The sequence below is a fragment of the Coffea arabica genome, chromosome 3c (assembly GCF_036785885.1).
Source record: "Coffea arabica cultivar ET-39 chromosome 3c, Coffea Arabica ET-39 HiFi, whole genome shotgun sequence".
NCBI lineage: Eukaryota > Viridiplantae > Streptophyta > Magnoliopsida > Gentianales > Rubiaceae > Coffea > Coffea arabica.
The window spans coordinates 8,109,984-8,136,773 of record NC_092314.1 but is presented as its reverse complement, the minus strand read 5'-3'; the positions used below and the strand labels follow the sequence as shown (position 1 = coordinate 8,136,773).

At 35.3% G+C, this 26,790-nt stretch overlaps 2 protein-coding genes across 2 annotated transcripts; one reads left to right on the top strand and one right to left on the bottom strand.

The window, feature by feature from the left end:
• The first annotated feature begins 628 nt into the window (after positions 1 to 628).
• Positions 629 to 5,837, top strand: LOC113733729 (probable magnesium transporter NIPA2). The gene is made up of 9 exons (XM_027259916.2): positions 629 to 1,091; positions 1,220 to 1,434; positions 2,061 to 2,117; positions 2,716 to 2,806; positions 2,908 to 3,068; positions 3,744 to 3,871; positions 3,953 to 4,090; positions 4,994 to 5,086; positions 5,215 to 5,837. The coding sequence occupies exons 2-9, from the start codon at positions 1,308 to 1,310 to the stop codon at positions 5,404 to 5,406; spliced, it is 987 nt and encodes a 328-aa protein (XP_027115717.1). The 5' UTR covers positions 629 to 1,091; positions 1,220 to 1,307; the 3' UTR covers positions 5,407 to 5,837.
• A 13,882-nt stretch (positions 5,838 to 19,719) lies between these two features.
• On the bottom strand, positions 19,720 to 25,570 carry LOC140037783 (F-box protein CPR1-like). The gene is made up of 2 exons (XM_072082904.1): positions 25,113 to 25,570; positions 19,720 to 21,369 (listed from the first exon to the last, which is right to left on the bottom strand). The coding sequence occupies exons 1-2, from the start codon at positions 25,544 to 25,546 to the stop codon at positions 20,052 to 20,054; spliced, it is 1,752 nt and encodes a 583-aa protein (XP_071939005.1). The 5' UTR covers positions 25,547 to 25,570; the 3' UTR covers positions 19,720 to 20,051.
• Positions 25,571 to 26,790: the final 1,220 nt, after the last annotated feature.

The window sequence follows — 26,790 nt, the reverse complement described above, 5'->3', positions numbered from 1 at the left end:
TTTTATTAGCCCCGCGGGGGAAGCGGGGCGGGGCAGGGACGGGACGGAGGGAGCGGGGGACGGGGGATGGGGCGGGGGCGGGGGCGGGGGGAGTTTGTAGGCAGCTGGGCGGGGGATGGGGGAGGGGTCCCCCGCCCCAACCCCGCCCCGTTGCCATCCCTAATGTGGAACAAGGGGTAATAATGTTGTGCTTGATGTAGTTTTAGTATTTCTTTAGATATTTTTGTGATATTTTTTCATATTTTTCATTATACTTTAAAGTTTTAGGTAGGGTGCATAAATATAATAAAGATTAAATACTAAAATAGCACTCTTTTAATTTTTTAAACCTTTTCTTTCTTGTAACTAATATAAATAATTCATTTATTATTATTATTATATTAAACGTAAATCCGTGCATTGCATGGATTACAATACTAGTTTAAATTAAAATTGGAAGTACAAAGCAAATTTACCCCGTTTTCCACCCCTGAAAAAAACAAAAAAAAAAAAAAAAATTCAGCGCATGAATTTGGCTAAAACGTTAATGGTAATTTTTATTTATTTTTGGTCAAGAAATAGCCAAAAATCTAGTCGTATTTAAGAAAACGAGGTGAAATTTGTAAGCATGGACGACGCGGGATTCGGAAGTCACCTTAAAAAGTGATGGTTGGATATGATGTTTCCAAGTGTTTCATTAGCCCTCGGACGGTCCTATGATTCATTTGCTTTCTAGGAAGCTAACGTAACGGCCAAATCCTTTTGGTGTTTTCTTGCTTCTTTCTATCTGCACCCCCAATCAGTATCCAGCCCCCTCCTCCCCCAAGAGAATTTCCCTTCTCTCTCTCCTCTCTCTGGAGTCTCCTAGCATTCTTCAACATTTCATCAGAGAGAGAGAGAGAGAGAGAAAGAGAGAGAGAGAGAGAGATTAGAAACTCATCTGGGCTCGATAGAAAGATAAGGGAAAAGAGTGAAAAAAAAATTCATACATTCATTTGTGTATGTTCATTCATTTTTTATCATCTGACAGAAGTACGTTAGTATATGGTATTAAAAGCACATGGACAAAAGGATCCTCGGGCCGCTGCCCACATGTAAACGAAAACCAAAAGGTGTGTGGTTTCATTTTCATGCATAAAAATAATGAATAAATTTTCCTTTTTTTTTGGTTGATTAATTTATGGATTCTTGATTTTATGTTTCTTTTTTGTTGATATATATATATACATATGGATGGCAGGAAACTGTGTGCTGGATCAGTGATTTGGATATTGGATCGTTGGGAACGTATATTTATCAATCATTCTTCCCTTTAGTATTTTCGATAAATGGGGGGAATATCTGATAACGTGAAAGGGCTTGTTTTAGCTCTTTCTTCCAGTGTTTTTATTGGTTCTAGTTATATTGTCAAGAAAAAAGGTCTCAAAAATGCCGGGAGAAATGGAACTCGAGCAGGTTCAATTCAATCCTTTCTTGACATTTCATGTCTTCGTTGAATGCATATCTCAAATGTTCTTGCACATGCATTTTTTAACAGAAATATAAGTTACATACATACATATATAGATGAATGATATGTTGATGTCATTTTCTAGGTTTATTTTGGGTGATAACACGAAATGTTTGCCCACAATTACATGCCGAATTTGATGCACATTTCGTGAAATGCTTGTTGTTTGAATATGTTTTCTTGAAGGCCCTATTGAGTCTGATATAAGTGTATCTCCAACAGCTTGTACATTTGCTCATTTTACTGATAACAAGCATAGTTCACATGCTCCCATCTTGAGTGATATTGTATCAAAAATTTGAGTGTGGTTTTGGTTGTACACCTACCTTTGTTATTTCTTGGGTCAAATTATCAGTATCGCCACCTGTTCATTCTTGTGAATTTAATTTCTTTATTTGTTAGGTGCGTTTAATCAGATGCTTAGGGGTTTGATACTTTGATTAGCTAGGTGAATACCGTATTAAAAATATTAACCGACTGAACTTTTTTGTCCTAGAATTATGTTTGGCTGATTTTTCATTTGATCTATGGATTAGTGATTGAGTTTTATTGGCTTTTTTTTTTTGGTCAGGTTCTGGAGGATACTCATACTTGCTGGAACCTTGGTGGTGGGCTGGGTTGATAACAAGTAAGATTTGTTATTGCTTGGAGACATATTTAATTGCAAACGGTGTATGGTTTCCAAAGGTCAACCCTAATGGTTCAGACCTAAGGGATTGGGAAAATTGACTCAGAAAAGATGTACTTACGTAGACGCTTGCGTACAAATCAAGTACTTCTATGACATGAGTAAAAGTTTACTAGTAGCTAGTGTAAGGTGAATCTTGTGATTTTGAATTGGTGGTTGAAATCCAAACTTGCATTTTCTTTGGGGGTTATCCAGATGTGGATTGCAATTGAACTTTCTTCTTTAAGTTAATCCAACTACTAATCTTTTAGACTTTGTGGGCTAAAGTTTGTTTGATGTGATTGTTGCACACATGTTGATGTGGGCACAAAGGTTTCCCAAAAGTAAGGTAGTAAAAAAAAAGGTTGAGTTGTTTTAAGTTGATAACCTGTTATGAACAAATGGTCTTCAATTGACAACTTGTTTGGTCAATCAAGTTGCAAAAAGAAAAAAAAATCTGGGATTTCCATTGTCGTTAAGAATCTACTGAACCACATCTGTCTTTTTCTCTAATCTTTTCGGAATCTCTCATTTTGTTCATGATGAAACTTTTATGTAGTGATCATTGGTGAGATAGCTAATTTTGCTGCCTATGCATTTGCTCCGGCAATCCTTGTGACTCCCTTGGGAGCTTTAAGCATTATTTTCAGGTACAGCATAGATTATCTTGATAAATGAAGCTTCTATGTTAGCATTTCTGCACATTTCTTTTATGTAATTTTTATACAATTCCGCATCAAATCTCATGCAGTGCAGTTCTAGCACATTTTATTTTAAAGGAGAGACTTCATATCTTTGGCGTGGTTGGTTGTGTTCTCTGCCTGGTTGGTTCTACTACAATTGTTATACATGCTCCAATAGAAAGGGACATTGAATCTGTCAAACAAGTATGGCAACTAGCAACTGAGCCAGGTGAAATTCTTCTACCGCGTTTAGTTGCTTCTAAATTTTTCTTTGGCATTCTACATATACTGCTTTTTGTCGGAAGTTTTTGTTTGTTGTCTTGAATAAGCTGCATGGAATTGGAGAATTGTATTTGTTTTTTTCCCTCAATAAGCATTCCATTCATTTTGTCGTCATTTAATGTTCAGGAGGAAACAGCAGAAAGCCCTTCTTCATCCATTGCATATTACAGAGTAACAGCGGAAATTTTGTGATTGATCTTGAGCATATTATGATGGAAGGAGTTAGATATTTACTTTGTGATAGAACAATGAAGGAGTTAAATATTTACTCTATTAATTCGATGATAAGTGGTCAAGACATTGAGCTATATTGAAATGTTCATTAGGAGTTAGGACCATTCAAAGCTCTCAATTGAAGAGATGCATAGCTATCAAATTAGGTGACTATCAGACTTAAAGCATTCTCTTGAACTTGTGCTCAGTTAGGTTACTCATTGTGCCCTGAGGAGGGCACTGGTGTAGTCAAGAAATTCAAACTCCTAGCTTTGAAGCAGTTATACTACACATGCATCTAACATGCATTTCCTGGATTCTAACCTGGAGTTACATGGCCATGTTTACTGAATTTGCAATTTATTCTTTCCTATTTTCAGACTGATAATTAGCCCTCTGCTATAAACAGGATTCCTTGTCTACAGTTGTGTAGTTGTGATTCTGGTATTGATCCTAATTTTCCAGTATGCACCACGTTATGGGCAGACACATATGGTTGTCTTCATTGGAATTTGCTCACTCACTGGCTCTCTTACGGTATGTTTATCTTCATGAGGCTTTGGTGTGGTTAATCTTTAGTCCTCTTATGGTTCTCAGCATCCTTCCTGTGTTCTGTAGGTTATGGGAGTCAAAGCTGTTGCAATTGCTCTCAAGCTGTCTTTCTCAGGAATGAATCAATTTAAATACTTCCAGACATGGTTTTTCACTTTGTATGTGATTGGGTTTTGTATTTTGCAGCTGAATTACTTGAACAAGGTACCTATCTCAAATAGGGTAAAGAATGTTTATGTTAAAAAATGGCTTGATCTCTTGAGGCAGAAAATAGCCGTGGCATTCACTGTTTAGCAGATAAATATTTGCTAGAATTTACATAACTTATCCTGGCCTCAAATTGGTACGAGGATTATTTAGCAGTTTTGCAGTAGATTTCGATGTTAGACTTGTGGATGGCACAGAATGGCCTGAAAACTGAAAAGGATAGAAACAAAGAACAGATTTCAAGGATGGTCTCCAACAAAAATTTGGTGGTTTTAAGTTTTTGAAATCATGTCAATATGGTGCGAATGGACACACTACTTAGACTAGCATAATTAGATATACTGAAGTAATTGAAGGCAGGTGACCAACCATGATGACCTGATGGTTGAAGCCTTTGTTTCTGGATTTCAATTTTCAATAATCAGTGCATTGTCCTATGAAAATGATGGTTATCCACTGCCTATTTCTTTACATCTTTATTAATACTGATAAACAAACACTATATTGAGATTCCTTACCTATGCTATGACAATAAACTGCTCCTTGTGGCAAGATAAATATTCATCTTGCACTTCCTTTGCTCTAAAAGCAAGGTTCGTCAACTGGCTTCAACACTATCTTTAGCTGAAATATTAGCAAATTCTGTCATCTGTCTTGAACACTATCTTTGGCTTTACCATTTGCTATGACAGGCAAATTCTTCAGTTCTTCAGAGAGCACGAATGTTCCCTTTCTTGATTTTTTCCTGTTATCTTTCCATGAACAAGTGAATACTAAATTTCTGAATATGGATTTTGTTGTAGATAAACTGTAATTTGTTGTACCTTTCTTATGTTGCTGCAATGGATTCCAGTTACCTGAAAAATGTGTAATCTGATAATTGTACATGTCATTTTGCAGGCACTGGATGCCTTTAATACAGCTGTGGTGTCCCCAGTATACTATGTTATGTTTACATCCCTAACCATCCTAGCTAGCATTATAATGTTTAAGGTACTTTCATTTGGCTTTTATTATTAGCTTTTTCCTTTATATATATATATATATTTTAGTGTTGTGGATTGGGAGAAGGTGGGACGAATCGGAGCAACAAAAGGCTGACCTTCAAACTTTTCATGCAGGACTGGGACAGTCAAAATGCGTCGCAAATTGTCTCTGAAGTATGTGGCTTTGTGACTATCCTGTCTGGGACATTCCTTCTCCACAAGACCAAGGACATGGGAGGTGTTAGCAGTACTAGTAACACGCCCGTGCCATCTCCTGTATTCCTGGCATCACGCCAGAATTCAAGTTCCATACGGTCTGAGATTTGAGATGAGATCGTTTCTGTGCATCTAAAAGAAGCAGTGGTTTTGATCATGGTCTGAAGAAGCTGATTAATCTGGAATTGGTGGATAATACTTTCTATTAAGCAGAATGCGACTTGGCATCAGGGAATGGGAAATGAAGGAGGATATAGAGTATGCTGATAACGTCAATTCTTTGTCTGTAGATGAAGGAAGGAAATCCTAGCCATTTTTACCCTACACTCCAAAACAATACGTAAAAGCAAGAGTGAAACAAAAACAGAGAAACACCTAGTTGACCCTATTTAAATTGAAACTGGTTTTATTGTAGATATGTCTGAATATTGCTTAGGAGGACTTTTGAGATTAGATGGATACAATGAGAAAGGATATGAACCCATCTCCCGTTTTTGCACATCTTTTAGGCAATCACTTTTAACTACCTGTGCTTTTGTGTGTGTTTGTGTGTGATGGGAATACCACAATGTATGCCTTGTCTGTTTTGCCAAAAAACTTAAATGCTCCACTGATCAGTTAACATTGTTAAGCAACTATTGGTTTTTTTTAATATTTGCTTTCTCTGGTAAGAATACTGCTTCATTTAATATGGTTTCTGATGTATATAAATGAAGAGCTAAAGGACACAACTTCCCCAATAAGGCATGCCTGCATTCATGTTATTGGGGAATAAGTTGGATGAATATTCCTAAACACAAATGCAGGAGATTACTGGAAAAATAACGTTGATGATGATATTTTAAGAGCTTAATGTCACCCTTTCTGCAGAAACTCCTAGCTAAAAGGAGTACAGTCATGATTGCCATAGCAAGCGAGGACCTCTGGCTAGATTTCAAGCTTTGCAGAATACTAGTGAATGTGTTCCATCATAATGCACCTAATAACTTGTGGATTGCCATTTAAGCACGGTATGATTTTGATGTGCACTGCGTTCGTGCTAGAGGCTTCAGGGTAGGCTAATGAAAAGCTAGGTGAAGAGCTGTTCTTCAGGATACAGGAAGACTGCATTCAAGTTCAATTTCAACTTTGATACTTGAGAGCTAGAGGGATGGCTAATTTATTTGTCCAGTTTCTTTTGTGATAAGGTTCACAGAACATAAAGTAGTATAATTGTAGGCAGACCAACAGATCAACAAATTTCAATTCAAATAAACTTTCAAAACCAACAGAAAGTCAGCCACCTAAATTGCCTAAACTTACTCCAAAATAACTAAAGCATAGAAATAATCAGGTAATGATACCTCATGCAATTGCAGCAAGGGAGTCACAGCCTCTCATGACTCAATGCATAGTATTACCAGCCAGAACACCCTTGATCAACTGTGACAATTCTTTATGTAAACCAGATTTAAGGCCCTAAAAGCATGAACTTCGACGGATATTTCTGCTTGTTATGAGCCAATCCCACCTCTTTGTAGTCGTCAGTAGTTTCATCGTGTGAATGAAGCCATCTGCCACAACAAGGTTCTTTGGCAGTAGAATTTTAGCGAGGTTAGTGGCTAATCCCACTACTTTTGGGCTGAAGGATTCAACAAGGGAATTTCAAGAAATTTAGCCATGGTATGTTAGACAGTTACACAAAAAAAGAATTTGACACCCATAAGTGTGATATTCATGAAGTTTGCAAGCACAATATCTCAAGATTACAAGGGAACTCGATGCCTTTGTTTTATTTCGGGCAAACCTCCTTAACCAGAGCAAACTAACTAAGAAAACCCAGAACATCAATGGAGTATAAATTCCCACCATGAAGACCTCCAATTAGAATGTACGAATTTCAGCTAATTCAGTCTTTTATTCTATGCTGTCTAACCAACAGCATTTTGCATTTACTTCTGGTTTCTGTGATGCAGGAGAACGCGCAATTCAGGATCAGTTAACTTCTGGATCCCTACTATTAGAATTGAAGACTGAAGACAGAACAATTCTCAATCTTTTCAAATTTGCAAAAAAATATCATGAGAGAGAGATAAAATTTCAAATCTCAAACAAATTTGTGAAGTTTACTAAACTACTTTCCTTGCCTGCAGAAGATTATGCTTTACTAAATAAATCTCAATCTATCCAACTCTCAAGTTCAGTTCTGGTTCCTCATCATTTTGGCAGTTTCTAAGTTGAATCCCTGTCGCTTTTTCCATCTCCTGCATCATCGCCACCACAACCACAAGGTTCAAAAAGGCTATCAAAGCAAACACGTGCCTCCATTTGTCTCAGTTTTTCAGCAATATAAATAACCTCAGGTGAGCTTTCCTCAAAAGTTTGTATAGTACAGGAGACCTCTTGCCAATTTGTAAAAGAAGGTGATGATAAAAACCATTATTCAAGCATGCCAGAGGAGTCAAGACATCAGAATCTCTCAATCGCATATGTGACCGCTTCATTAGAGTAAACTTAGTCCAAGAATCCTTGATACCATAATCTTTCATCAGCCAGACCTCAGCCTTGATGTTGCCATTACGCCCTGCATAGAAAAGTGCAGAAAGGCAACCATTGAATCTCCCTAAACTGATCTTCAGAACAGTTTCATTATCTCCAGGTTCAGGTATAGGCAGTGGCAGCTTGAAAATTTTCTAAATGGAGAGATCAAAGGCAGCAATGAAGGCATCATCAACTTGTGGCAGGGCGAAAATTTTCAAAGTTGAGATATCATTGGCGGCAATGTAGACATCAACCAATAAGCACTCTCTCATTAACCAGTGCAAGGCATTATGACTGAAAACACCATAACCTCTCATGTAAGTGGTAAAGGCCTGATCAATGGGAAAAGTCCTCCATAAATTAGATTTCATGCTATACAACTCAAATTCATGGGATTTTCCATACACTACTCCATTCCTATATCTAACAATTTTGACCAAAAGCAGCAATTTTGTAGTCATCAGAAACTTCATCATACCCAAAACCGACGTGATGAGACTTTTTGCAACTTCTGATGACAAGTCACAACAAGAGGAATGGTGGCAGTTGTAAACGCCATTGCTTTTCTGTCAAAGGATTCCACAAGATAATACCTCTCAGTGGCTGCTTATGAGAGCAACCGAGACATAACAGGCTATTACATGATCCCAGAATGTTGTATGCAGGTAGAAATGGGTGCTGAAGAGAGGGTATAACAGGCTTTTAGCAGCATTGTCACGAAGCTTATCAAGACTTAACGGAGTATAAGTTGGGAGGGTTGTAGAAGCTAGGCTTGGCTCTGAAGATGAGCTTAGTAACTCCCAAAGAGTCTGAATTTTTTCTCTGACTTTAATGAAATTTCCTAAATTTTGGACTAGTAATTTGAGCACGCCGTGCTTTTGACACGCCCAGAAGTCTTCCTAGAGACTTCACTGGTAGGCTTGTGAGCACTTCACTGAAGAGCTATTCCTCAGGAAAATAATTATAAGACAGTGAAAGTTTTTTGGATTTGAAACCTTTGCAAAGGATCGAAAAGAATGATAAGAAGAAATAAGGAGATGAGATGTAGATGTATCATATATTGGGCCTAGATAGATTAATGTCTAAGAAATTGAGTAGGAATCGAAGTAGGTGGCTGGTAACTTGCCAAAAATTTGTTCCAGTCCGGATTTGGAAGCTAGGAGTGAAAAGGACTGTTCTTTTTTCATAAATAATATTTTAGCTCTTAGAGTTGCAAAAGCTTAAAACTTCATTTTCTTGATTTGCAGCTTGTCAATTGGTTAAACAACTTCCTTGTGATCGATCCTTGTGAGCCCGGATTGGCAATTTCAGGTTGAGCATTGCCAAATTTACAACTAGACATGAAAAAAAAAAAATTTTTATGCCAAGGCATATAGCTCTTTTAAGTAAAAATAGCAGCACTCAAACTCTATGCAGAAATCATTAAACTTATCCCACTCATGTACAAAGTCAAAGGGAAACAAAAATCATACCATCAAGAGAGTACTCAATGCAATACTAACTAGCAAAGAAGCAATAGTTAACGGAACAATAAATATAGCAATGTTTGATTATGAAATTTGAGTAAGCCTCAAATCAAGATTGAACTTCCCTTTAGAGTTGCGACAACAAATTTTAGCCAAAATACGAGGGATGCCTTAAATAAACTTCAATCTTGATACTCAACATTTTTGGAACTCTCTCCTTTTTGCATGAAACAAGAATTTGACATCCATAATCATGAAATTCACAATGTTCATAGGCACAATGTCTAAAGATTGCTGGAGAACTTGATTTCTTTGGATTATTCCTTGCAAGCCTTGTTAAAAGCTGAGCAAAACTAGCAAAGAAAATGTAGAACGTCTATGGAGTGTGTAGTTTTTAATCAGCATGGCAACTTCCAATTACGACGAATGAATTTCAGCTAAATCAGACTCTATTATTCTTATCTTAAAGCATTTTCTCTTGATTGTGCATTGTCAACTTGGCTTGGCGTCATTTGTATATGGACAAAAATAGTATGAAAAAATCAGGACAGACTACAGAGCATTCATCTACGATTGATAGGAAGATATGGTTCGAATTTTGAACCTTGATCCTGGAGAACTACAAAGGATGACAAATTCTTCTGCTCAATTTGATCGAGATACAAGCTCTGATCTTGATTCTCACCCTAAAATAAGGTTACAAGAAGAGAAGAAGCGGAGTTACTATTAGGCCATCTTAACGAAATGAATATAGATTTGCTCTTTTGAAAGCTCACTTCATATATCACAACATGCACCCTGCCCCTTTTGGAATGTGATCACTGCATTCCATAAAAAAAGCAGTCTTGATGAGTTAAGAGTCTATTAAAGAAGGAGAAAAGACAGCCAGAAATCTATATGAAGATACAATTAAACACTTTTCTTGCGAAGATGCAAGAGCCACTAATGTTCCTATCTTTAATGAATGTGTCGCCTTTTTGCTTAGCAAAACCCAACTTTCCCTTCGTACTGCTGGTTCTTCTGATGGAGGATACATGCAATTGAACTTAATCCAGGATAAATTAAGTTTTTATTCCATACTATGAAAATGATGGACTTAAGACATGATACTTCTCAATCATTTTGATTTGGGTAAAAGACCCAATCGCATCAGAGAAAGACTAGACTAAAGCCAGACACAAACACACAAAGCATCCGGAGTTTACAAAAGGAGTAAATTCGTAAGGAGGAGCAGTTGACTGAATAAACCTCCAGCTATCCAACTTTGGCAAGTTCATATTTTTGTACCCTTCATTTTGGCAGTTTGCCTGTTTAATCCTGTCGCTTTATCCATCTCAAGCATCACCACCACCACCACAAGGTTCAGCAACGCTTATCAAAGCACACACATCCGTCCCATGTGTCCCAAGAGGCTTGACTTTGTTTTTTAGCAATATCAATAACCTTAGTTGAGTTCCCCTCAAGGGTGTGTACTGTGTAGTATGAGAGAATTACGGTCAGTTTGTAATAGAAGGTGATGATAAGAGCCATCGTTCCAGCATGCCACAGGAGTCAAGACTACAGATTTCCCCCATCCTACGCATGGCAGCTTCATTTCAGTGAACGGTTTCCAATAACCCTCGTTCATCTGCCATACCTCAGCTGTGAGATAGTCATTATGCTGTGCATAGAAAACTGCAGAAAGGCAACCATGAACCACCCAAGCTCCCTAGACTGATGTTACAACCCGTATTATTGTTTGCAAATTCAGTTTTTGGCAGTGGCACTGGCAGCGGCAGCTTGGAAAATTTCTCAGTAGAAAGATCAAAGGTGCCAATGAAGACATCATCACCCAATACGCTACTATCTCTTATTAACCAGTGAACGGCATAATTACTGAAAACACCATTACCTCGCATATAAGTGGTAAAGGCCTGATCAATGGCTAACTTCTTCCATGAACTAGATTTCAGGCTATGCAGCAAAACATCATGGGATTTTATATTATCTCGTCCACAGTTAGAACTACCAATTTCATCCAAAACCACCAATTTATATTGGTCAGAAGCTTCATCGTACCCAAATCCGTATTGATAAAAATATCCTTCTCCTTTTGGTCGGAATGGTGGCAATGGCAGACGCCACTGCTTCTCTGTCAAGGGATTCAAGAAGATAATACCTGACAGTGAGCACGCAGCAGAATAATGACCAAGACACAACAGGCCATTACAAGTTCCCAGAATTTTGTACCGCTGTAGATGAACAAGCCAACTGTCGTCAGAAGGGTCAGAAGGGAGTTGGATGTGCTTTTTAGCAGCATTGTCGCAAATCTCGTCAAGATATATGGAGTATAATGTGGGTTTCATGTACCAAGCATAGCACGTAAAGATAACAACTCCTGACAGTCTGAATCTTTTCTTCGATTATGCCAAAGTTTTTGAAACCATGTGCTACGAATATATTCGTGCCATGAACTTTCCACGCAAAGAAATTGTCCAAGAAGCTTCGATGGAAGCCTTGTAAGCAATTCATCAAAGAACATGTCCTCGGGAAAACCATTAAAACTATTAGACATAGTTTCAGTAGAAATCACCCAGTTTGGCGGAGCCACAAAAGAGTTCAATACCTTCAGTAAGCTCGAATCTGACAACTAAATCACCTGCTACAGCTGATCATCTGCCCACATGGATTTCCTCTTTCTCCCGGCAGCCCCCATCCTCATCCCATCACCCCCGCTGGTGTCAACCCCATCGGATTTAGTTGAAGTTTCTCGAGGGTTGTGGTTGTAAGACTCATAATTTTGCTGGGATTGATCCTGATCTTCAAATTGGGAGCATGAATGAGAAGAAATTTTGGTAGTAAGATGAATCTAGGGTTTGGGAAGAGTACTCATTATAGGAGCATTGAAGAGGAAGTGGCTTTTCAGAAGGAGGACATTAGATGGATGGAAAAGTAGAGCTTGGAAAATCTATGGAGAAGATGAGGTTACCAAGTGCCCCTGTGATTATGAATCAGTAGCAAAATGCCGCCTATATTTATAGCACATATAAAAATCATTTACTTTTAATACTATAAAATTAATAGATAGAGCAACGTCACTTCCTTCAAATCATTATTAAGTATCTATATTAATATAGGCATTTATCAAATTTAATTTGATAATTGTGTCAGTTATAGTATTTTTTATTTTTACTAATTTTTTCAAAATTTTTGAAAAGTCTTATATACTTTAACTTGTGTATCACCTTATCTATAACCAATATGTACGACTGATATGTAACGACTGATATGGAATAACCGCGATTGTGACCGAAACCACAACGATAATGACAAACCATGACAAGAATCCAATTCTTCATTCTACTTATATATAAGTTATTGATTAGAAAGTCTTCGAAATAACAATCATACAAGATTCTTAACAACAAAACGTTGCAGATTTGGAAATATAATATTTTGGTAATGAATTTTGAAGAACACAATCTCATATACCATACTAAACAGTAACTGACAAGCCAGAACTGAAGTGTCTCTCATTATTTAAGAACTAGTAGCTAAAAGAGAAGGGATAATTCAAGTGTTGCTGAATAACAATTAAGTTGAGTCATATAATTTAGGATAAATTACTTTTTGTCCTCCTATGATTTGATATTTTATCATATAACCTCTTTATGGTTTAATCGTGAGTTAATGTGTCACTATTAATTTTTGTTGTTAATACTAACGGTCAACATTAAAAAAACAAAGTAAAAAAAATGTATATAATAAAAATAGATTTACAAAATGTTAAAATTTATTTGAAACCTATCCCTAAGCATAAGCAAATTAACATCTCGTTTTATAATGATACCCATTCCATTGCTAAACCAAACTGCTGGTGGAATCACCAAAACCTATTGTCATAATGCATGGGGTTAATAGAACTCATAGTGATTGTAATTGAGGAATGTTTACCAAGGCCAAGCGGCTTCAAAGACTTTTGAATTCAACCAAGGCCACCAATTTATAGTGATCTTAAGCTTCATCCTACTCAAAACCATATACGTACATAAGAAGTTTTTATAACTTCTGGAGAATAATGCACATTAAAAAGTAATGTAATCGATAAACTCCATTGCTTCTATTTCAAGGGATTAAAGAGGATTATATCTGCCATTTAAGAACGAAGATGTAAAACAAGATGTAGTAGGCCATTACACGATCCCTGATGCTTCACTATATCTGCAGAAACTCGACAATTCAGCTGAGCGGAGGTTTTGATGAATTTTCTAGCATTGTTGCTCTAAAGTTTATCAAATCTAGGGTTAATTACAAAAACTCCCCCTATGGTTAACCAATTTTGCATTTTACCCCCTAATGTTATTTTTTTCTTACGTTGCATCCGAAACCGTGAGTCAAATCTAATATTGCATAACGAAAATGTCAAAAAGACATTAATATGCTTAAGGGTAAATTAAAGTAAACCCCCTTAAGGTGTAGCTCATTTTGCATTTTACCCTCTAATATCATTTTTTTCTTAATTTGTCTGTTTGTCCATAAAACTATTAGTCAACTCCAATTTTTTTGTACCATTCAAGACAAATATTGTTTTAAAAAATCAATATCTCTAACATAATAATCAAAATTATTTTTATATATATTGTTACATTTTATCCCTATAATTACAAGTTTTTTAGATAGAGGAAAATATCCCACATATTTCACGTTATAAGGGTAAAATTATTAGTGAAAAATTAAACTATGAAAATATTATTAAAGGTCTATAGATTGTTTGGATTGAAGATTATTAGAATTTTTTTTAGAATAATAGCACTTTTTACAATTTAATATTTGTGAGACAAAAAGATGCTTGAAAATAAAAAAAAAAGATGATTGGAAAATGTGTTTATGATGCAACAAAAAAATTTAAGAAAAAATTTAGCAACCCAAATGGATTTTAATAGCATCTAAGTATGCTATATTAAAAGAACAACCCTAGAAATTTTGAAACCCAAATCAACCATATTTCTCTCTTTTTGTAGTATTACTAATAAAAAAAATGTATGCCCCCATATAAAGAAATATTAGCTATTAAAAGAAAAGGTTAGTCATATGCATATTTGCAAAGAGAAACTGATATATCCCAGCTAGTTTTGGACTTTTAAATATATTCTACTTTTTATTTTTTCCCTTATTATGTCAAATTAGCAAGATACTCTCCTCAATCCAAAAAAAAGTGTAATTATGGAATCACATTTAACTTGGACCATATCTATAAAAATATTATTTTTTTATTATTATGCAAGGAATATTAATTTTTTAGATACTATTTGTATTGGGTGTTATCAAATAGTGGAGTTCACTAATGATTTTAGTAACAAACAAACAAATTAAGAACAATGATGTTAGGTGATAAAGTGCAAAATAAGCTATATGAGTATATGTTAAAGGAATTTATTGTCGTTAATTCTTAAGGATATAACTATCTTTTTGATATTATCACTACACACAGTTAGACTTGACTAATGATTTAGGAGATAAAGTGAGAAAAATGTAATGTTGAAAGATGAAGTGCAAAAATGCCTATACCTTAGGGGGAGTTTTTGTGATTGACCCCAGAATCTCTGGAGCATGACTTGAGAGAGTCCAGAGAAGGGCCTCCAAAGATAACCATAGCAACCTAAGAAAAGCCAGAAATATTTTCTTCTGTCATAACGAAGCTTGTTATTTCAACAAAAAAAAAAAAAAAAAAAAAAACGACGCTTGTTGAAACACGGCCTTACAATTTCCGCATGCAATGATTTTGACGCGCACGGAAACTGACCCAAAAACTTCACAGGTAGCCTTGAGAGCGCCTCAGTGAAAAGCAATTCTTCAAGAATATGATTAGACATGGTTGAAGTTTCCAAGCTTGAGGATATATATTTGTGTTAGTGATTGAAATTGAGGCTTCCTAGAATACAAATGCCAATACCAACTTAGAAATCACGAAGAAGAGAGAGGTAAAAACATTGGGCTTCAAAGGATTCTATAATTACAAATTGAATGGGAAACAAAATTTGGATCAGTTGTGACCAATATTGAAGAAGTTTAGTCCTTTTTCATCAATTTTTTGGCTGGTTAAGTTTGATACAACTAAGACCTCCTCTCACTTTAAAAAAAAAAAAAAAAAAAAATTAAGACCTGCAAGTTGGTTTAGGACCTACAGAACCTCCAAATTTTCAAACTATTCACATTTAGAGGTGTGAATTCTGATGGATATCAATTAATATTTTGGTTACTACCAAAAAAAAATCAATTTATATTTGGTTTAAGGGATGTTTTAATTTACATCAAAAGTATTGTCTGAATGCACACATTTACACTAATTATCTTCTTGCACATTTAATATTAATTTCCAAAACATTTAGTGCCTAAAGCCTCTCTCAACAAAAAAGAAAAAAGAACAAGAATTCACTTGAGCATATTTAATTTGGTTTAATAAAAGAAAAAGAAAAAAACCAAGAAAAGAAAACTCTGTTAAAAATAGGGGTTATATTGTCATGATAGCCAGTTCCATTACGGAAGTCAATTTCCTCCACTTTAGTTAAAAATATAAAGGCCATACATATAGCTTTTGAAATAATAAGAGGATAATGTGAAAAAATGCAACATCATAGGGTGCTAAAGTGTATTTTAATATAATGATGGTAAAAGAAAATAAAATTACCAAGCCAAATTGAAACGACTGCCTTACATATACAACCACATCACTTTTCTTTTTTTCTTTTTGTACATTTGCAACGAGGCTTGTAAAGCCTTTACTACCAAAACACTATATTTGTGTTAGTGATTGAAATTGAGGCTTCCTAGAGAATTGTACTGGCATTTGTATTCTAGGAATCCCTAATACCAAAATCTTTCATCAAACACAAGCCAGCAATGTCACGAGGATAAAACTCAGCATTCAAAATTGCAGCACAGCAACCATCCTAACTCCCGAAAGTGAGTATGATAGCGATGCTATGGCCATCAAAATTGCATATGCATTGGCAGCTAGGTAAACTGCTTAGTTAGAGATTAATTGCAGCAATGAAGCTGCCCGATTCATTCACCATAAGTGAGTGAAATATAATACCTACAATAACATTGTAACAGCATGAGTACCCTAGTTAAGATCCTTCTTGGCATAAGTTAGTAAATCATGGATTTTCCTCCATGAGTTGGATTTCAGGCTATACATTGCAAGTTTGAGACAATGTGGAATGTTTCTCTGTGGATGGCAAATGTAGATGGTTACCTCCTATGATCGAGCAAAGCCACAAGTTGTAATGATCCAAAGTTAGTCATCCACTAACGACAATGATCATTAGTTTTCTTAACTTCTAGGAAAAACTGCACCTTCAACAGTGGCAAATGTGATTTCTTTTCAATCCATGGATTCAGGAAGATAATCTCTGTCAAACTTGAATACTTTGTGCGTAGCTCAAGACACACAAGACAATTGCATGATCCCGAACACTATCAACATCTGTGGAGTATTATTAAGTTGCAATTGAATGCATCTATGGCAGGGCATGCGGAGAAGATTTTAACAGCGTCTTCGGAAGAGTCTGAATTTTGCTTCAGTTATAGTAGCTGTATCATATATTCAAGGCTGTAAATTTGAGCACACTATGAATTTGATACGCCCAGAAACCATCCACGAGACTGTCCTAATGGCCTTGGAAGCATCTCAGTGAAAAGTAGTTCCTGTGGAATATGAGAAGAAATTATCTTTTGTATCTGAAACCTATGCTTGTGCTGCTACTTCCAAACTTCCAATACGTACTGCTTTAGAAGAATTCCCAGTACTGCTGGTATTTCCCTGAATAACTATTTAGAGAATAGGAAAGTTTTGCTCTACAAATAGCAGCACTTGTTATGCTCCTTCTCTTTATCAATTCCTATTCAGGACTGCTAATCTCCAATCAATATTGCCAGGGAAAACATTCACTTGTTGTATATGGAAAACAAAACCTTGATAGCCAAAAGAAAAGGATCACAAAATATGCCAGCAAAAGTATAGTTCCATTTTTAGTAAAATAGTGAAGGATATTCCATTAGTAATGAAAAAGGGGATGGAGGGGTCCGTGTATGTTGTTCAGGTCGATTAAAAGGTGCAAAAATAGCTAGAACTGAATGCGGGAAGTATGGAAAAACATCTCGTAATGTATTTAATCATTAACATCCTACTAAAGGAGAAACACAAAATCATAAGATCAAAGTATTTCTATGCAACTTTAACGAGCAAAGAAGCGAGAGTACAAAGGGTATCCATTACCAGAAAAGAGCTAATGTTTGCAAGCCCTTATATCTAGTGCCTAGATTTCACATTAAAAAAAACACCTTTAAAGTTCAAAACTAGTTAACGAATGGTGTCAATGTTGTCATCTTCAGCATCATTTTTGAAACTTTCTGCTTTTGCCCATTATTTCCTTTATATCCATCATTACCACCGCAAGGTTGAATAAGGCTACCAAAGCAAATACATGCCACCAGACAATAATCTAGATCATCAACAAAATGAGCAAACTCTATTGACATCTTCTCAAGATCGTATTGTACGAGAAACTTCTTGCCAACTTGAAATAGAATTTGCTGACTAGAACCAATGAAGCATGCCACAGGAGCTGCAAAATTCCACTTTACCCAAATTGGCAATGTCACATTATATTCAGTCCAAGAATCCTTAATACCATAGCTAATCCTGGATACAAGATTCAAACTTGATGTGAAAAACAGTAGAAAGGCAACCATCAAAGCTACCTATAAGTGATTCCTCTATCAAGGTTATCATCTTCATATTCAGGCATTAGGAGATTAACAAATTGCTCAGTTGAGAGATCAAAGGCAGCAATGAGGGGAACATGAGACGCACTATCTACGATAATCTAGTGCAAAGCATTTCCAGCAAAAATACCATTTCGTTGATGAGGATTAGTTAAGGCCTAAAACGAGGGATCCCTGATCTTTCTCCATGAATTGGATTTCAAGCTATATGCCATGATTTCATGGAATGCTTCATAGATTAATTTGAAACTTAGGTTCCTACACTCGGCCAACACCACCAACTTGCAGTTATCAGAAAATTCATCATAACCAAAACCAAATTCAAAATAAGAACTAAGAAGGCTTAAGTTTTACAAAGAATAAAAACTGAAAGGTGGTAATTGTCATCGCTTCTGTGTCAAGGGATTCAAAAGGATAATAACCACCGGCCAAGATGCAGCAACCCAAGACAGACTAGGCCGTTGCATAAGCCCAGAATTTCACAACCATAGGCAAAACCCCACTGACTTGACTCAGGAGAGAGTTTAATCATTCTTTTAGAATTTTTATTGCAAATTTTCTCCCAATCTGAGGAGCATTACTTCTAACAGCCCTGATGAGGTCCTTCAAGAAGAATCTTAAATTCAGAAGAGTTTGAGGCTTTTCTTCTGATATAATGTTGCTTGATGAAATGTAGATTGCTAATTTGAGCATGCCATGATTTTGATACACATCTGAAACGTCCAAGGGACTTCACGGGTAATCTGGTGAAAATCTCAATCAAGCTCAGGAATCCTATCAGACATTTTTGAAGTTTTTAGGTTTGCAAAGAGTTGGTGACTGTGAATCTTAGATGCAAAAATAGTATGGCTAATATAAAGGGAGACCTAAAGGTCAAATTAAAGAATTTGCTAATTGTCTAGGAAATAAATACAAACAATGAAAATATTAACAAATATGGGACTATGGAAATTGCGAAAAAAAAAAGAAAAGCAATTATTGGTGGAAATAAATCCAACAGCTGAAGCTGTTGGATTCAGGTTGGATTCATAAAATATGACATATTACTACTACAGAACTACTAAGAATATATGATATTTCGTTTTAAAGAAAGTAGAGAATTTAGTTTTATAAATTTTTAATTGTAAAATGAATTTAAATAACGTCTTAAGAACTAGAATGAGATTCCTTGATTTGTTCATCTTGATAGCGTTGTTGCAACAAAATTTACACAGTTATATCTATGTAAGTGATTATGGAGTGTAAATCATCTAAAAACATGATAAAATACTACCACGCATCATAACAATCAAGAATCAAATTATTGCAAGCCCTAATTAGTCGTTTTAAAAATTATAACTAGTTTATAATGAATACACAATAGCGTTCTCTTTAACAAGAGATGCTTCTTTCTACTAATTTAGCACATGCAAAATGTATTTGAACAGGAATGATTTAAGGCAAGTCATAATAGATTGGATTCTATACTAAACATTTTTTGAAAACTAAATTATTTCTCTTTATGCTACAATTCCTGTGTCTTTATAATTAATGTACAAAGTTTTATTGACACTTCTGCATCAATTAAAGGAGATTGTGAAGAAAGAAAAAAGAAAAAGAATTTTGGTGTGTGAAGATTTATGAATATCAAAATTCAGAACTACTATAAGGGAGAGAGTACAGGTGAAGATGTTCAAGGGGTAACAACCCCTCCTTTTGTTTGTAAAATTAGATGTTAGGCTAGTTTAGCCTCCCCTATTACACAAAAAAAAAAAAAAGATAAAACCCTGATAGCCAAAAGAAAAGGATTACAAAATTTTTCAGTAAAAGTACATAAGCATTAAGATCCTACTGAAGGAGAAACACAAATTCAAAGATCTAAGCATTTCTATGCAACTTTAACTAGAAAATAAGTAAGAGTACAAAGGGTATCCATAACCAGAAAAGTACTAACGCTTGCAAGTTCTTATATCTAGTGCCTAGATTTCACATAAAAGTAGCACCTTTAAAGTACAAAACTAGTTAATTGATGATGTCAATGTTGTGGTCTTCGCCATCATTTTTGGAACTTTGTGCTTTTGTCCCATTATTTCCTCCATCTCCATCACCACCACCGCAAGGTTTGATAAGGCTGCCAAAGCAAACACATGCCACCAGACAATAATCTAGATCATCAAGAAAATGAGCAAAATCTGCTGACATCTTCTCAAGATCGTATTGTACGAGAAACTTCTTGCCAACTTGAAATAGAATTTGCTGACTAGAATCATTCAAACATGCCACAGGGGTTGCGAAATTCCAATTTCCCCAAATTGGCAACCTCACATTATATTGAGTCCAAGAATCCTTAATACCATAATCTTTCATCACCCATAGGTGAACCTGGATACAAGGATCAAACTTGATATGAAAAACAGCAGAAAGGCAACCATCCAAGCTACCTAAAGTGATTCCTCTATCGATGTTATAATCTTCATATTCAGGCATTGGGAGATCAAAGAATTGCTCAGTTGAGAGATCAAAGGCAGCAATGAAGGGAGCATGGGACGCCCTATCCAACATAATCCAGTGCAAAGCATTTCCGGCGAAAACACCGTTTCGTTGATGAGGATTAGTTAAGGCCTGAAACGGGGAATCCTTGATCTTTCTCCATGAATTTGATTTCAAGCTGTATGCCATGATTTCATGGAATGATTCATAGATTAATTCAAAACTCGGCCTCCTACACTCGGTCAAGACCACCAACTTGTAGTCATCAGAATCTTCATCATAACCGAAACCAAATTCATAATAAGAAGTCTTAAACTCTGCTAAAGAATAAAAGCTGAAAGGTGGCAATTGCCATTGCTTTTGTGTCAAAGGATTCAAGAGGATAATTTTTACCGGCCAAGATGCAGCGAGTAATCCAAGACAGACTAGGCCGTTGCACGAGCCCAGAATTTCACAACCATAGGCAAAACCCCACTGACTTAACTCAGGAGAGAGTTTAATCAGTTCTTTGGAATTTTGGTCACAAATTTTGTCCCAATCTGAGGAGCATAACTTGTAATAGCCCTGGTAGGGTCCTCCAAGAAGAATCTTAACTTCAGAAGAGTTTGAACCTTTTCTTCTGATATCATGTTGCTTGATGAAATGTGGATTGCTGATTCGAGCACGCCATGATTTTGATACACATCTGAAACGTCCAAGAGACTTCACAGGTAACCTTAGGAGAATCTCAATGAAGAGAAGCTCCTCAGGAATCCTATCAGACATTTGAGAAGTTTTGAGGTTTGCAAAGAGTTGATGACAATGAATCTGTGGCGCATAAAATTGTGCGACTAATATAAAAAGGGAGACTTAAAGATCAAATTAAAGAATTTGCTAATTGTCTAGGAAATAAATCTAAAGAATGAAAATATTAACATATATGCTCCTACTGAAAATTCGAAAGAGGAAAAGGAATTAATAATGGGATAGGATATTAATTGCACTGCAACAGCGCCTACTAAAAATTCGAAAAGGAAAAGCAATTAATAATGGGATATGATATTAATTGCACTGCAACAGCTTTATCTATAGGATTCAGTTTGGATTCATAAAATATGGCATATTTGATATTAAAACTATAGGACTACTAAGTAGATGTGATATTTCGTTTTAAAGGAAGTAGAGAATTTAATTTTATAAAATTTTAATTGTAAAATGAATTTAAATAACATCTTAAAAACTACAATGAGATTCCATGATTTGTTCATATTAACCGTATTTTTGAAACAAAATTTACACGGGTTATATCTAGGTAAGGGCTAATTTCTGAAAATAATCCAAAAAACATTGTCTCAAAAGTGGGTCGAGGTGGGGAAAATAAGAAGAAGAAGAAAGCAAAGAACGAAAAATTTTTTTTGGGTATTTTTAGTTATGTATTTTAAAAACTTTGAAAATTTTTTTGAAGTTATTATAATAAAAGTTGTTCAAAAAACTTGTAAGAGAAAAATTTGGCAAAAAATTTCATTTGTCAAACTGGCCCATTTGCCATTGGTCAAGGGAGACTTAAAACATTTTATGGTCATTGAAGATGCCAATTTCATAGCATTTTATTGGCTAAAACCGGTCACAAGTGACTCAAATGGAGTTTTGATTCTCTTGAAATCTTACTAGTAGGGCCCCGTTTTTTAAAGACCCTTATTAGGGTCTTTAAACCTTAGTAGTCGGACTTCATCGAGTTATTGAATTGAGCTTAGGTAAAATGTAGGTGATCCGTAGGAATTCAAACCCTCTCAAACCACTCAACACTAATTTTATATCAATATTAATACAGAGATAGTATATGTCAGTTTTAAATTTCCCATTAATATAGGTTAATTGCCCTTGAGAGCAAGGGTAGGCTCAAGTGGCTAAACCTAATATCTTCCCAATAGTTTTTTCTTATTAGCAGTTGTCTGTAGCTTAATACGAAAACACATTTTCTTTTTTGCTCTGACCCAAAGTAATTGTAGACCACCAGTCAAAACTAAATCTTCATGTAACAGTAATACCAACTCAGGAACCAAGACGAAGAGATCGACAGGTAAAAATATTGGGCATCAAAAGATTCTAACAAATTGAACGGACAAAAAAAATTTGCATCATTTGTGATGACCAATGTTCAACAAGTTTAGCCCTTTTTTATCAGTTCTTTTGGCCGGTTAAGTTTGATACAACTTAGACCTCCTGCAATCGGTTTAGGACTTACCAATGCCCAAACTCTAAATAATTCACCCAAAAGCAAAAAAAAAAAAAAAAAAATCTTCAATCATTCACATTTAGAGGTGTGAAATCTGATAGATGTCAATTAATATTTTCGTTACTACCAAAAAAATCAATTTATATTTGGTTTTAGGGATGTTTTAGTTACTTTAGATATGTTCTGCATTTAATATTTATATCCAAAACATTTAGTGCCTAAAGCTTCTGTTGGTTAACACTGAAAATCTATATAAGGAAAAAATATCTCTAACCCCTTGTGATTTAGCATAGTTTCACATGACCTCCTATGGCTTCAAAAGCAATAAATAATCCCCTCATATTTTGAGTTAAAACGGCACAATGATGAAAATCAGTCACCATAATGGAGCCCATTGAAATGTCAAGAGTACCTTAAAATCAAGACTAAAATTGTTTGTTAAGCTTGGGCTTTATGTAGGGAGGGTCATGTAATAAAGGAGTTAAATTCCAAGAGACTAATGTATACTTCACCCAAATTTAGATATCATGACCATTAATAATTTTAGTTTTAAATAGGGTATATTGACATTGTAGCTTGCTGTGTTGAGGACGACAATTTCTGTCATTTTAATACTTTAGTTAAAAGTATAAGGGCGGAATGCATAACTTTTGAAACAATAACAAAATAATGTGAAAAAAAAAATCAAATCGTAGTGTGTTAAAATGTATTTTAATATAATGATGGTAAAAGAAAAAAAAAATTACCAAGCCAAATTGAAACGACAGCCTTACTTACCTATACAAACATACCACTATTTTATTTTCAGATTTGGACGTTTGAAATAAAACTTGAAAACCCTATACTACCAAAATTAATTGTGTTGTTGCCGAAACTCAAATTTCAAAACCACAACAATTTTTTATAAAGTAACAAAATTACTCTTCTCAAGTCAAATTAATAGCATCATAAATTTACTTAACAGGTTTCATGTTCTTATTCTTAATCTGACATCAAACTTTTACCTATGGCAAGTATTGCTTGCCACCAAATTGCACGGTTTGGAAAGGATTCATCTGCAGATACCATCGGATGATGTGTTGTGTACATGCATGAGGAAGATGAATGATTTTGCTGGCCATCACCTGAAGGTTGTATAGCATGGGAAACTGCATATCAGGTAGGAAAATAGCCTGCTCATGAGAAACAATTTTTAGTGTCAGACCATTTAAGATCCACAAATTTGGCAAACTCAGACTAAACCTAGTCCAAGAATCCTTAATACCATAATCTTTCATCAATCACAAACCAGCACGTACTATGACGAGGATAAAATTCATCATTCAAAGTTCCAACAAGACAATCATCCAAGCTCCCTAAAGTGAGTATGATAGCTATGCTGTCGCCATCAAAATTGCATAGGCATTGGCAGCCTAGAAACGTGCTTAGTTGAGAGATTAAATGCATCAATAAAAATGCCGGTTTCATTGACCATAAGTGAGTGCAAAATAATGCCACCAATAACCCCATTAGTACCTTGGTTACGATCCTTCTTGGCATGAGTTAGTAAATCATGAAGTTTCCTACATGAGATGGGTTTCAGGTTATAAATTGCGAGTTTGAGACGAAGTGGAGTGTTTCTCTATAAATGCCACTTGTAGATGGCTACCTCCTATTATCGAGTAAAGCCACCAACTTGTAATCATCCAAAGTTAGTCATACGCTAATGATAATGATCATTAGTTTTCTCAACTTCTAGGAAAACCTGCACATTCAAGAGTGGCAAAAGTGATTGTTTTTAGTGCATGGATGCAGGGTGATATTCTCTGTCAAATTTAGTACTTTGTGCGTAGCTCAAGACACACGACCATGGCATGATCCTCGGAATTTGGAATTGCGCCGTCTCAACAGAGGTCAGAGATTGATCCCTCCCCTAGCATTCTTGCCACGAACCCAATCAAGATTAGGGCACTGCTAAATTAATTTGGAGTGGAATTGCAAGCTACAGCACACTGGAGGGAAGGAAACCATTGCATTGACTGGCTAGCAAAAGAGAGTATCAACAACGATGTCGACACCGTCTTCTTCTGTGAGCCTCCTGATCCTCTTAGAGAATTGATGGCAAAAGATGTTCAGCGGGTGATGACCCCCTCCTTTTGTTTGTAAAAATAGATGTTAGGCGAATTTAGCCTCCCCTATTACACAAAAAAAAAAAAAACAAAAGATAAAACCCTGATAGCCAAAAGAAAAGGATAACAAATTTTTCAATAAAAGTACAGGAGCATTAAGATCCTACCGAAGCAGAAACACAAATTCATAAGATCTAAGTATTTCTATGCAACTGTAACTAGAAAATAAGCAAGAGTACAAACGGTATCCATAACCAAAAAAGTACTAACGTTTGCAAAGGTGGCAATTGCCATTGCTTTTGTGTCAAAGGATTCAAGAGGATAATTTTTACCGGCCAAGATGCAGCGAGTAATCCAAGACAGACTAGGCCGTTGCACGAGCCCAGAATTTCACAACCATAGGCAAAACCCCACTGACTTAACTCAGGAGAGAGTTTAATCAGTTCTTTGGAATTTTGGTCACAAATTTTGTCCCAATCTGAGGAGCATAACTTGTAATAGCCCTGGTAGGGTCCTCCAAGAAGAATCTTAACTTCAGAAGAGTTTGAGCTTTTTCTTCTGATATAATGTTGCTTGATGAAATGTGGATTGCTAATCTGAGCACGCCATGATTTTGATACACATATGAAGCGTCCAAGAGACTTCACAGGTAACCTGGTGAGAATCTCAATGAAGAGAAGCTCCTCCGGAATCCTACAAGACATTTGAGAAGTTTTGAGGTTTGCAAAGATTTGGTGACTGTGAATCTATGATGCATAAAATTGTGCTGCTAATAATAAAAAGGGAGACCTAAAGGTCAAATTAAAGAATTTGCCACTTGTCTAGGAAATAAATCTAAAGAATGAAAATATTAACAATTATGCGCCTATTGGAAATTGGAAAAAAAAGAAAAGTAATTAATATTGGGATAGGATATTAATTGCACTACAATATCTTTAGCTGTTGGATTCAGTTTGGATTCATAAAATATGGCATATCCATATTATTACTACAGGACTACCATGGCTTGTTTGGGATTGCGGTGCTTTCGCTAAAAAAGAGACTTTTATGTGCTAAAAGTACTTTTAAAATGTTTGGTGAATAGTATCTCATAAAATTAGGAATAGAGTTTTTAGTATTTAAAGTACTTCTAGTAAAAGTTCAAATTTGGTACTTTTAGAGTAGCTTTTGTGATTTAAAAAATAGAACATCAAATTTAATCAGTTTATCCTATATTATGAACTAAATAAAGAGATAAACACTTTCAAATTACACATTATCCAATAAAATAAGTACTTAGTGAACTATGTTTCTAAACAATATATTTAAAAGTACTTAAGTAGTTAATAAATACATTTATTAAAATCTCTACTAGGGAAATACTTTTCAATAAGTTACCGCAACCCCAAACATGCACTAAATGAATGTGATATTTCGTTTTAAAGGAAGTAGAGAATTTAGTTTTATAAATTTTTAATCGTAAAGAGAATTAAATAACATCTTAAAAACTGCAATGAGATTCCTTGATTTGTTCATATTGACCATATTGTTGAAACAAAAATTTACACAAGTTATATCTAGGTAAGTGGTTACAATGTATAAATCATTTAAAAGCATAATAAAATACTACCACGCATTATAGGAATCGTGAATCAAATTATTGCAAGCCCTAATTAGTCGTTTCAAAAATTAATTTAAATAGTTTAGAATGAATCCACAATAGCTTTCTCTTTAATAGGAAATGCTTCTTTATACTAATTTAGCACATGCAAAATGTAATTGAACAGGAATGATTTAAGGTAATTTCATTGGCACCTATGCATTAATTATAGGAGATTGCGAAGAAAGAAAAATAAAAAGGATTTTGGTTTGTGAAGATTCATGAATATCAGAATTCAGAAGTGCTACTAATTCCTTGAATATCACTCTAGATATAATACAAAGCCCATCTCTTCAAGGTTCTCAGTAT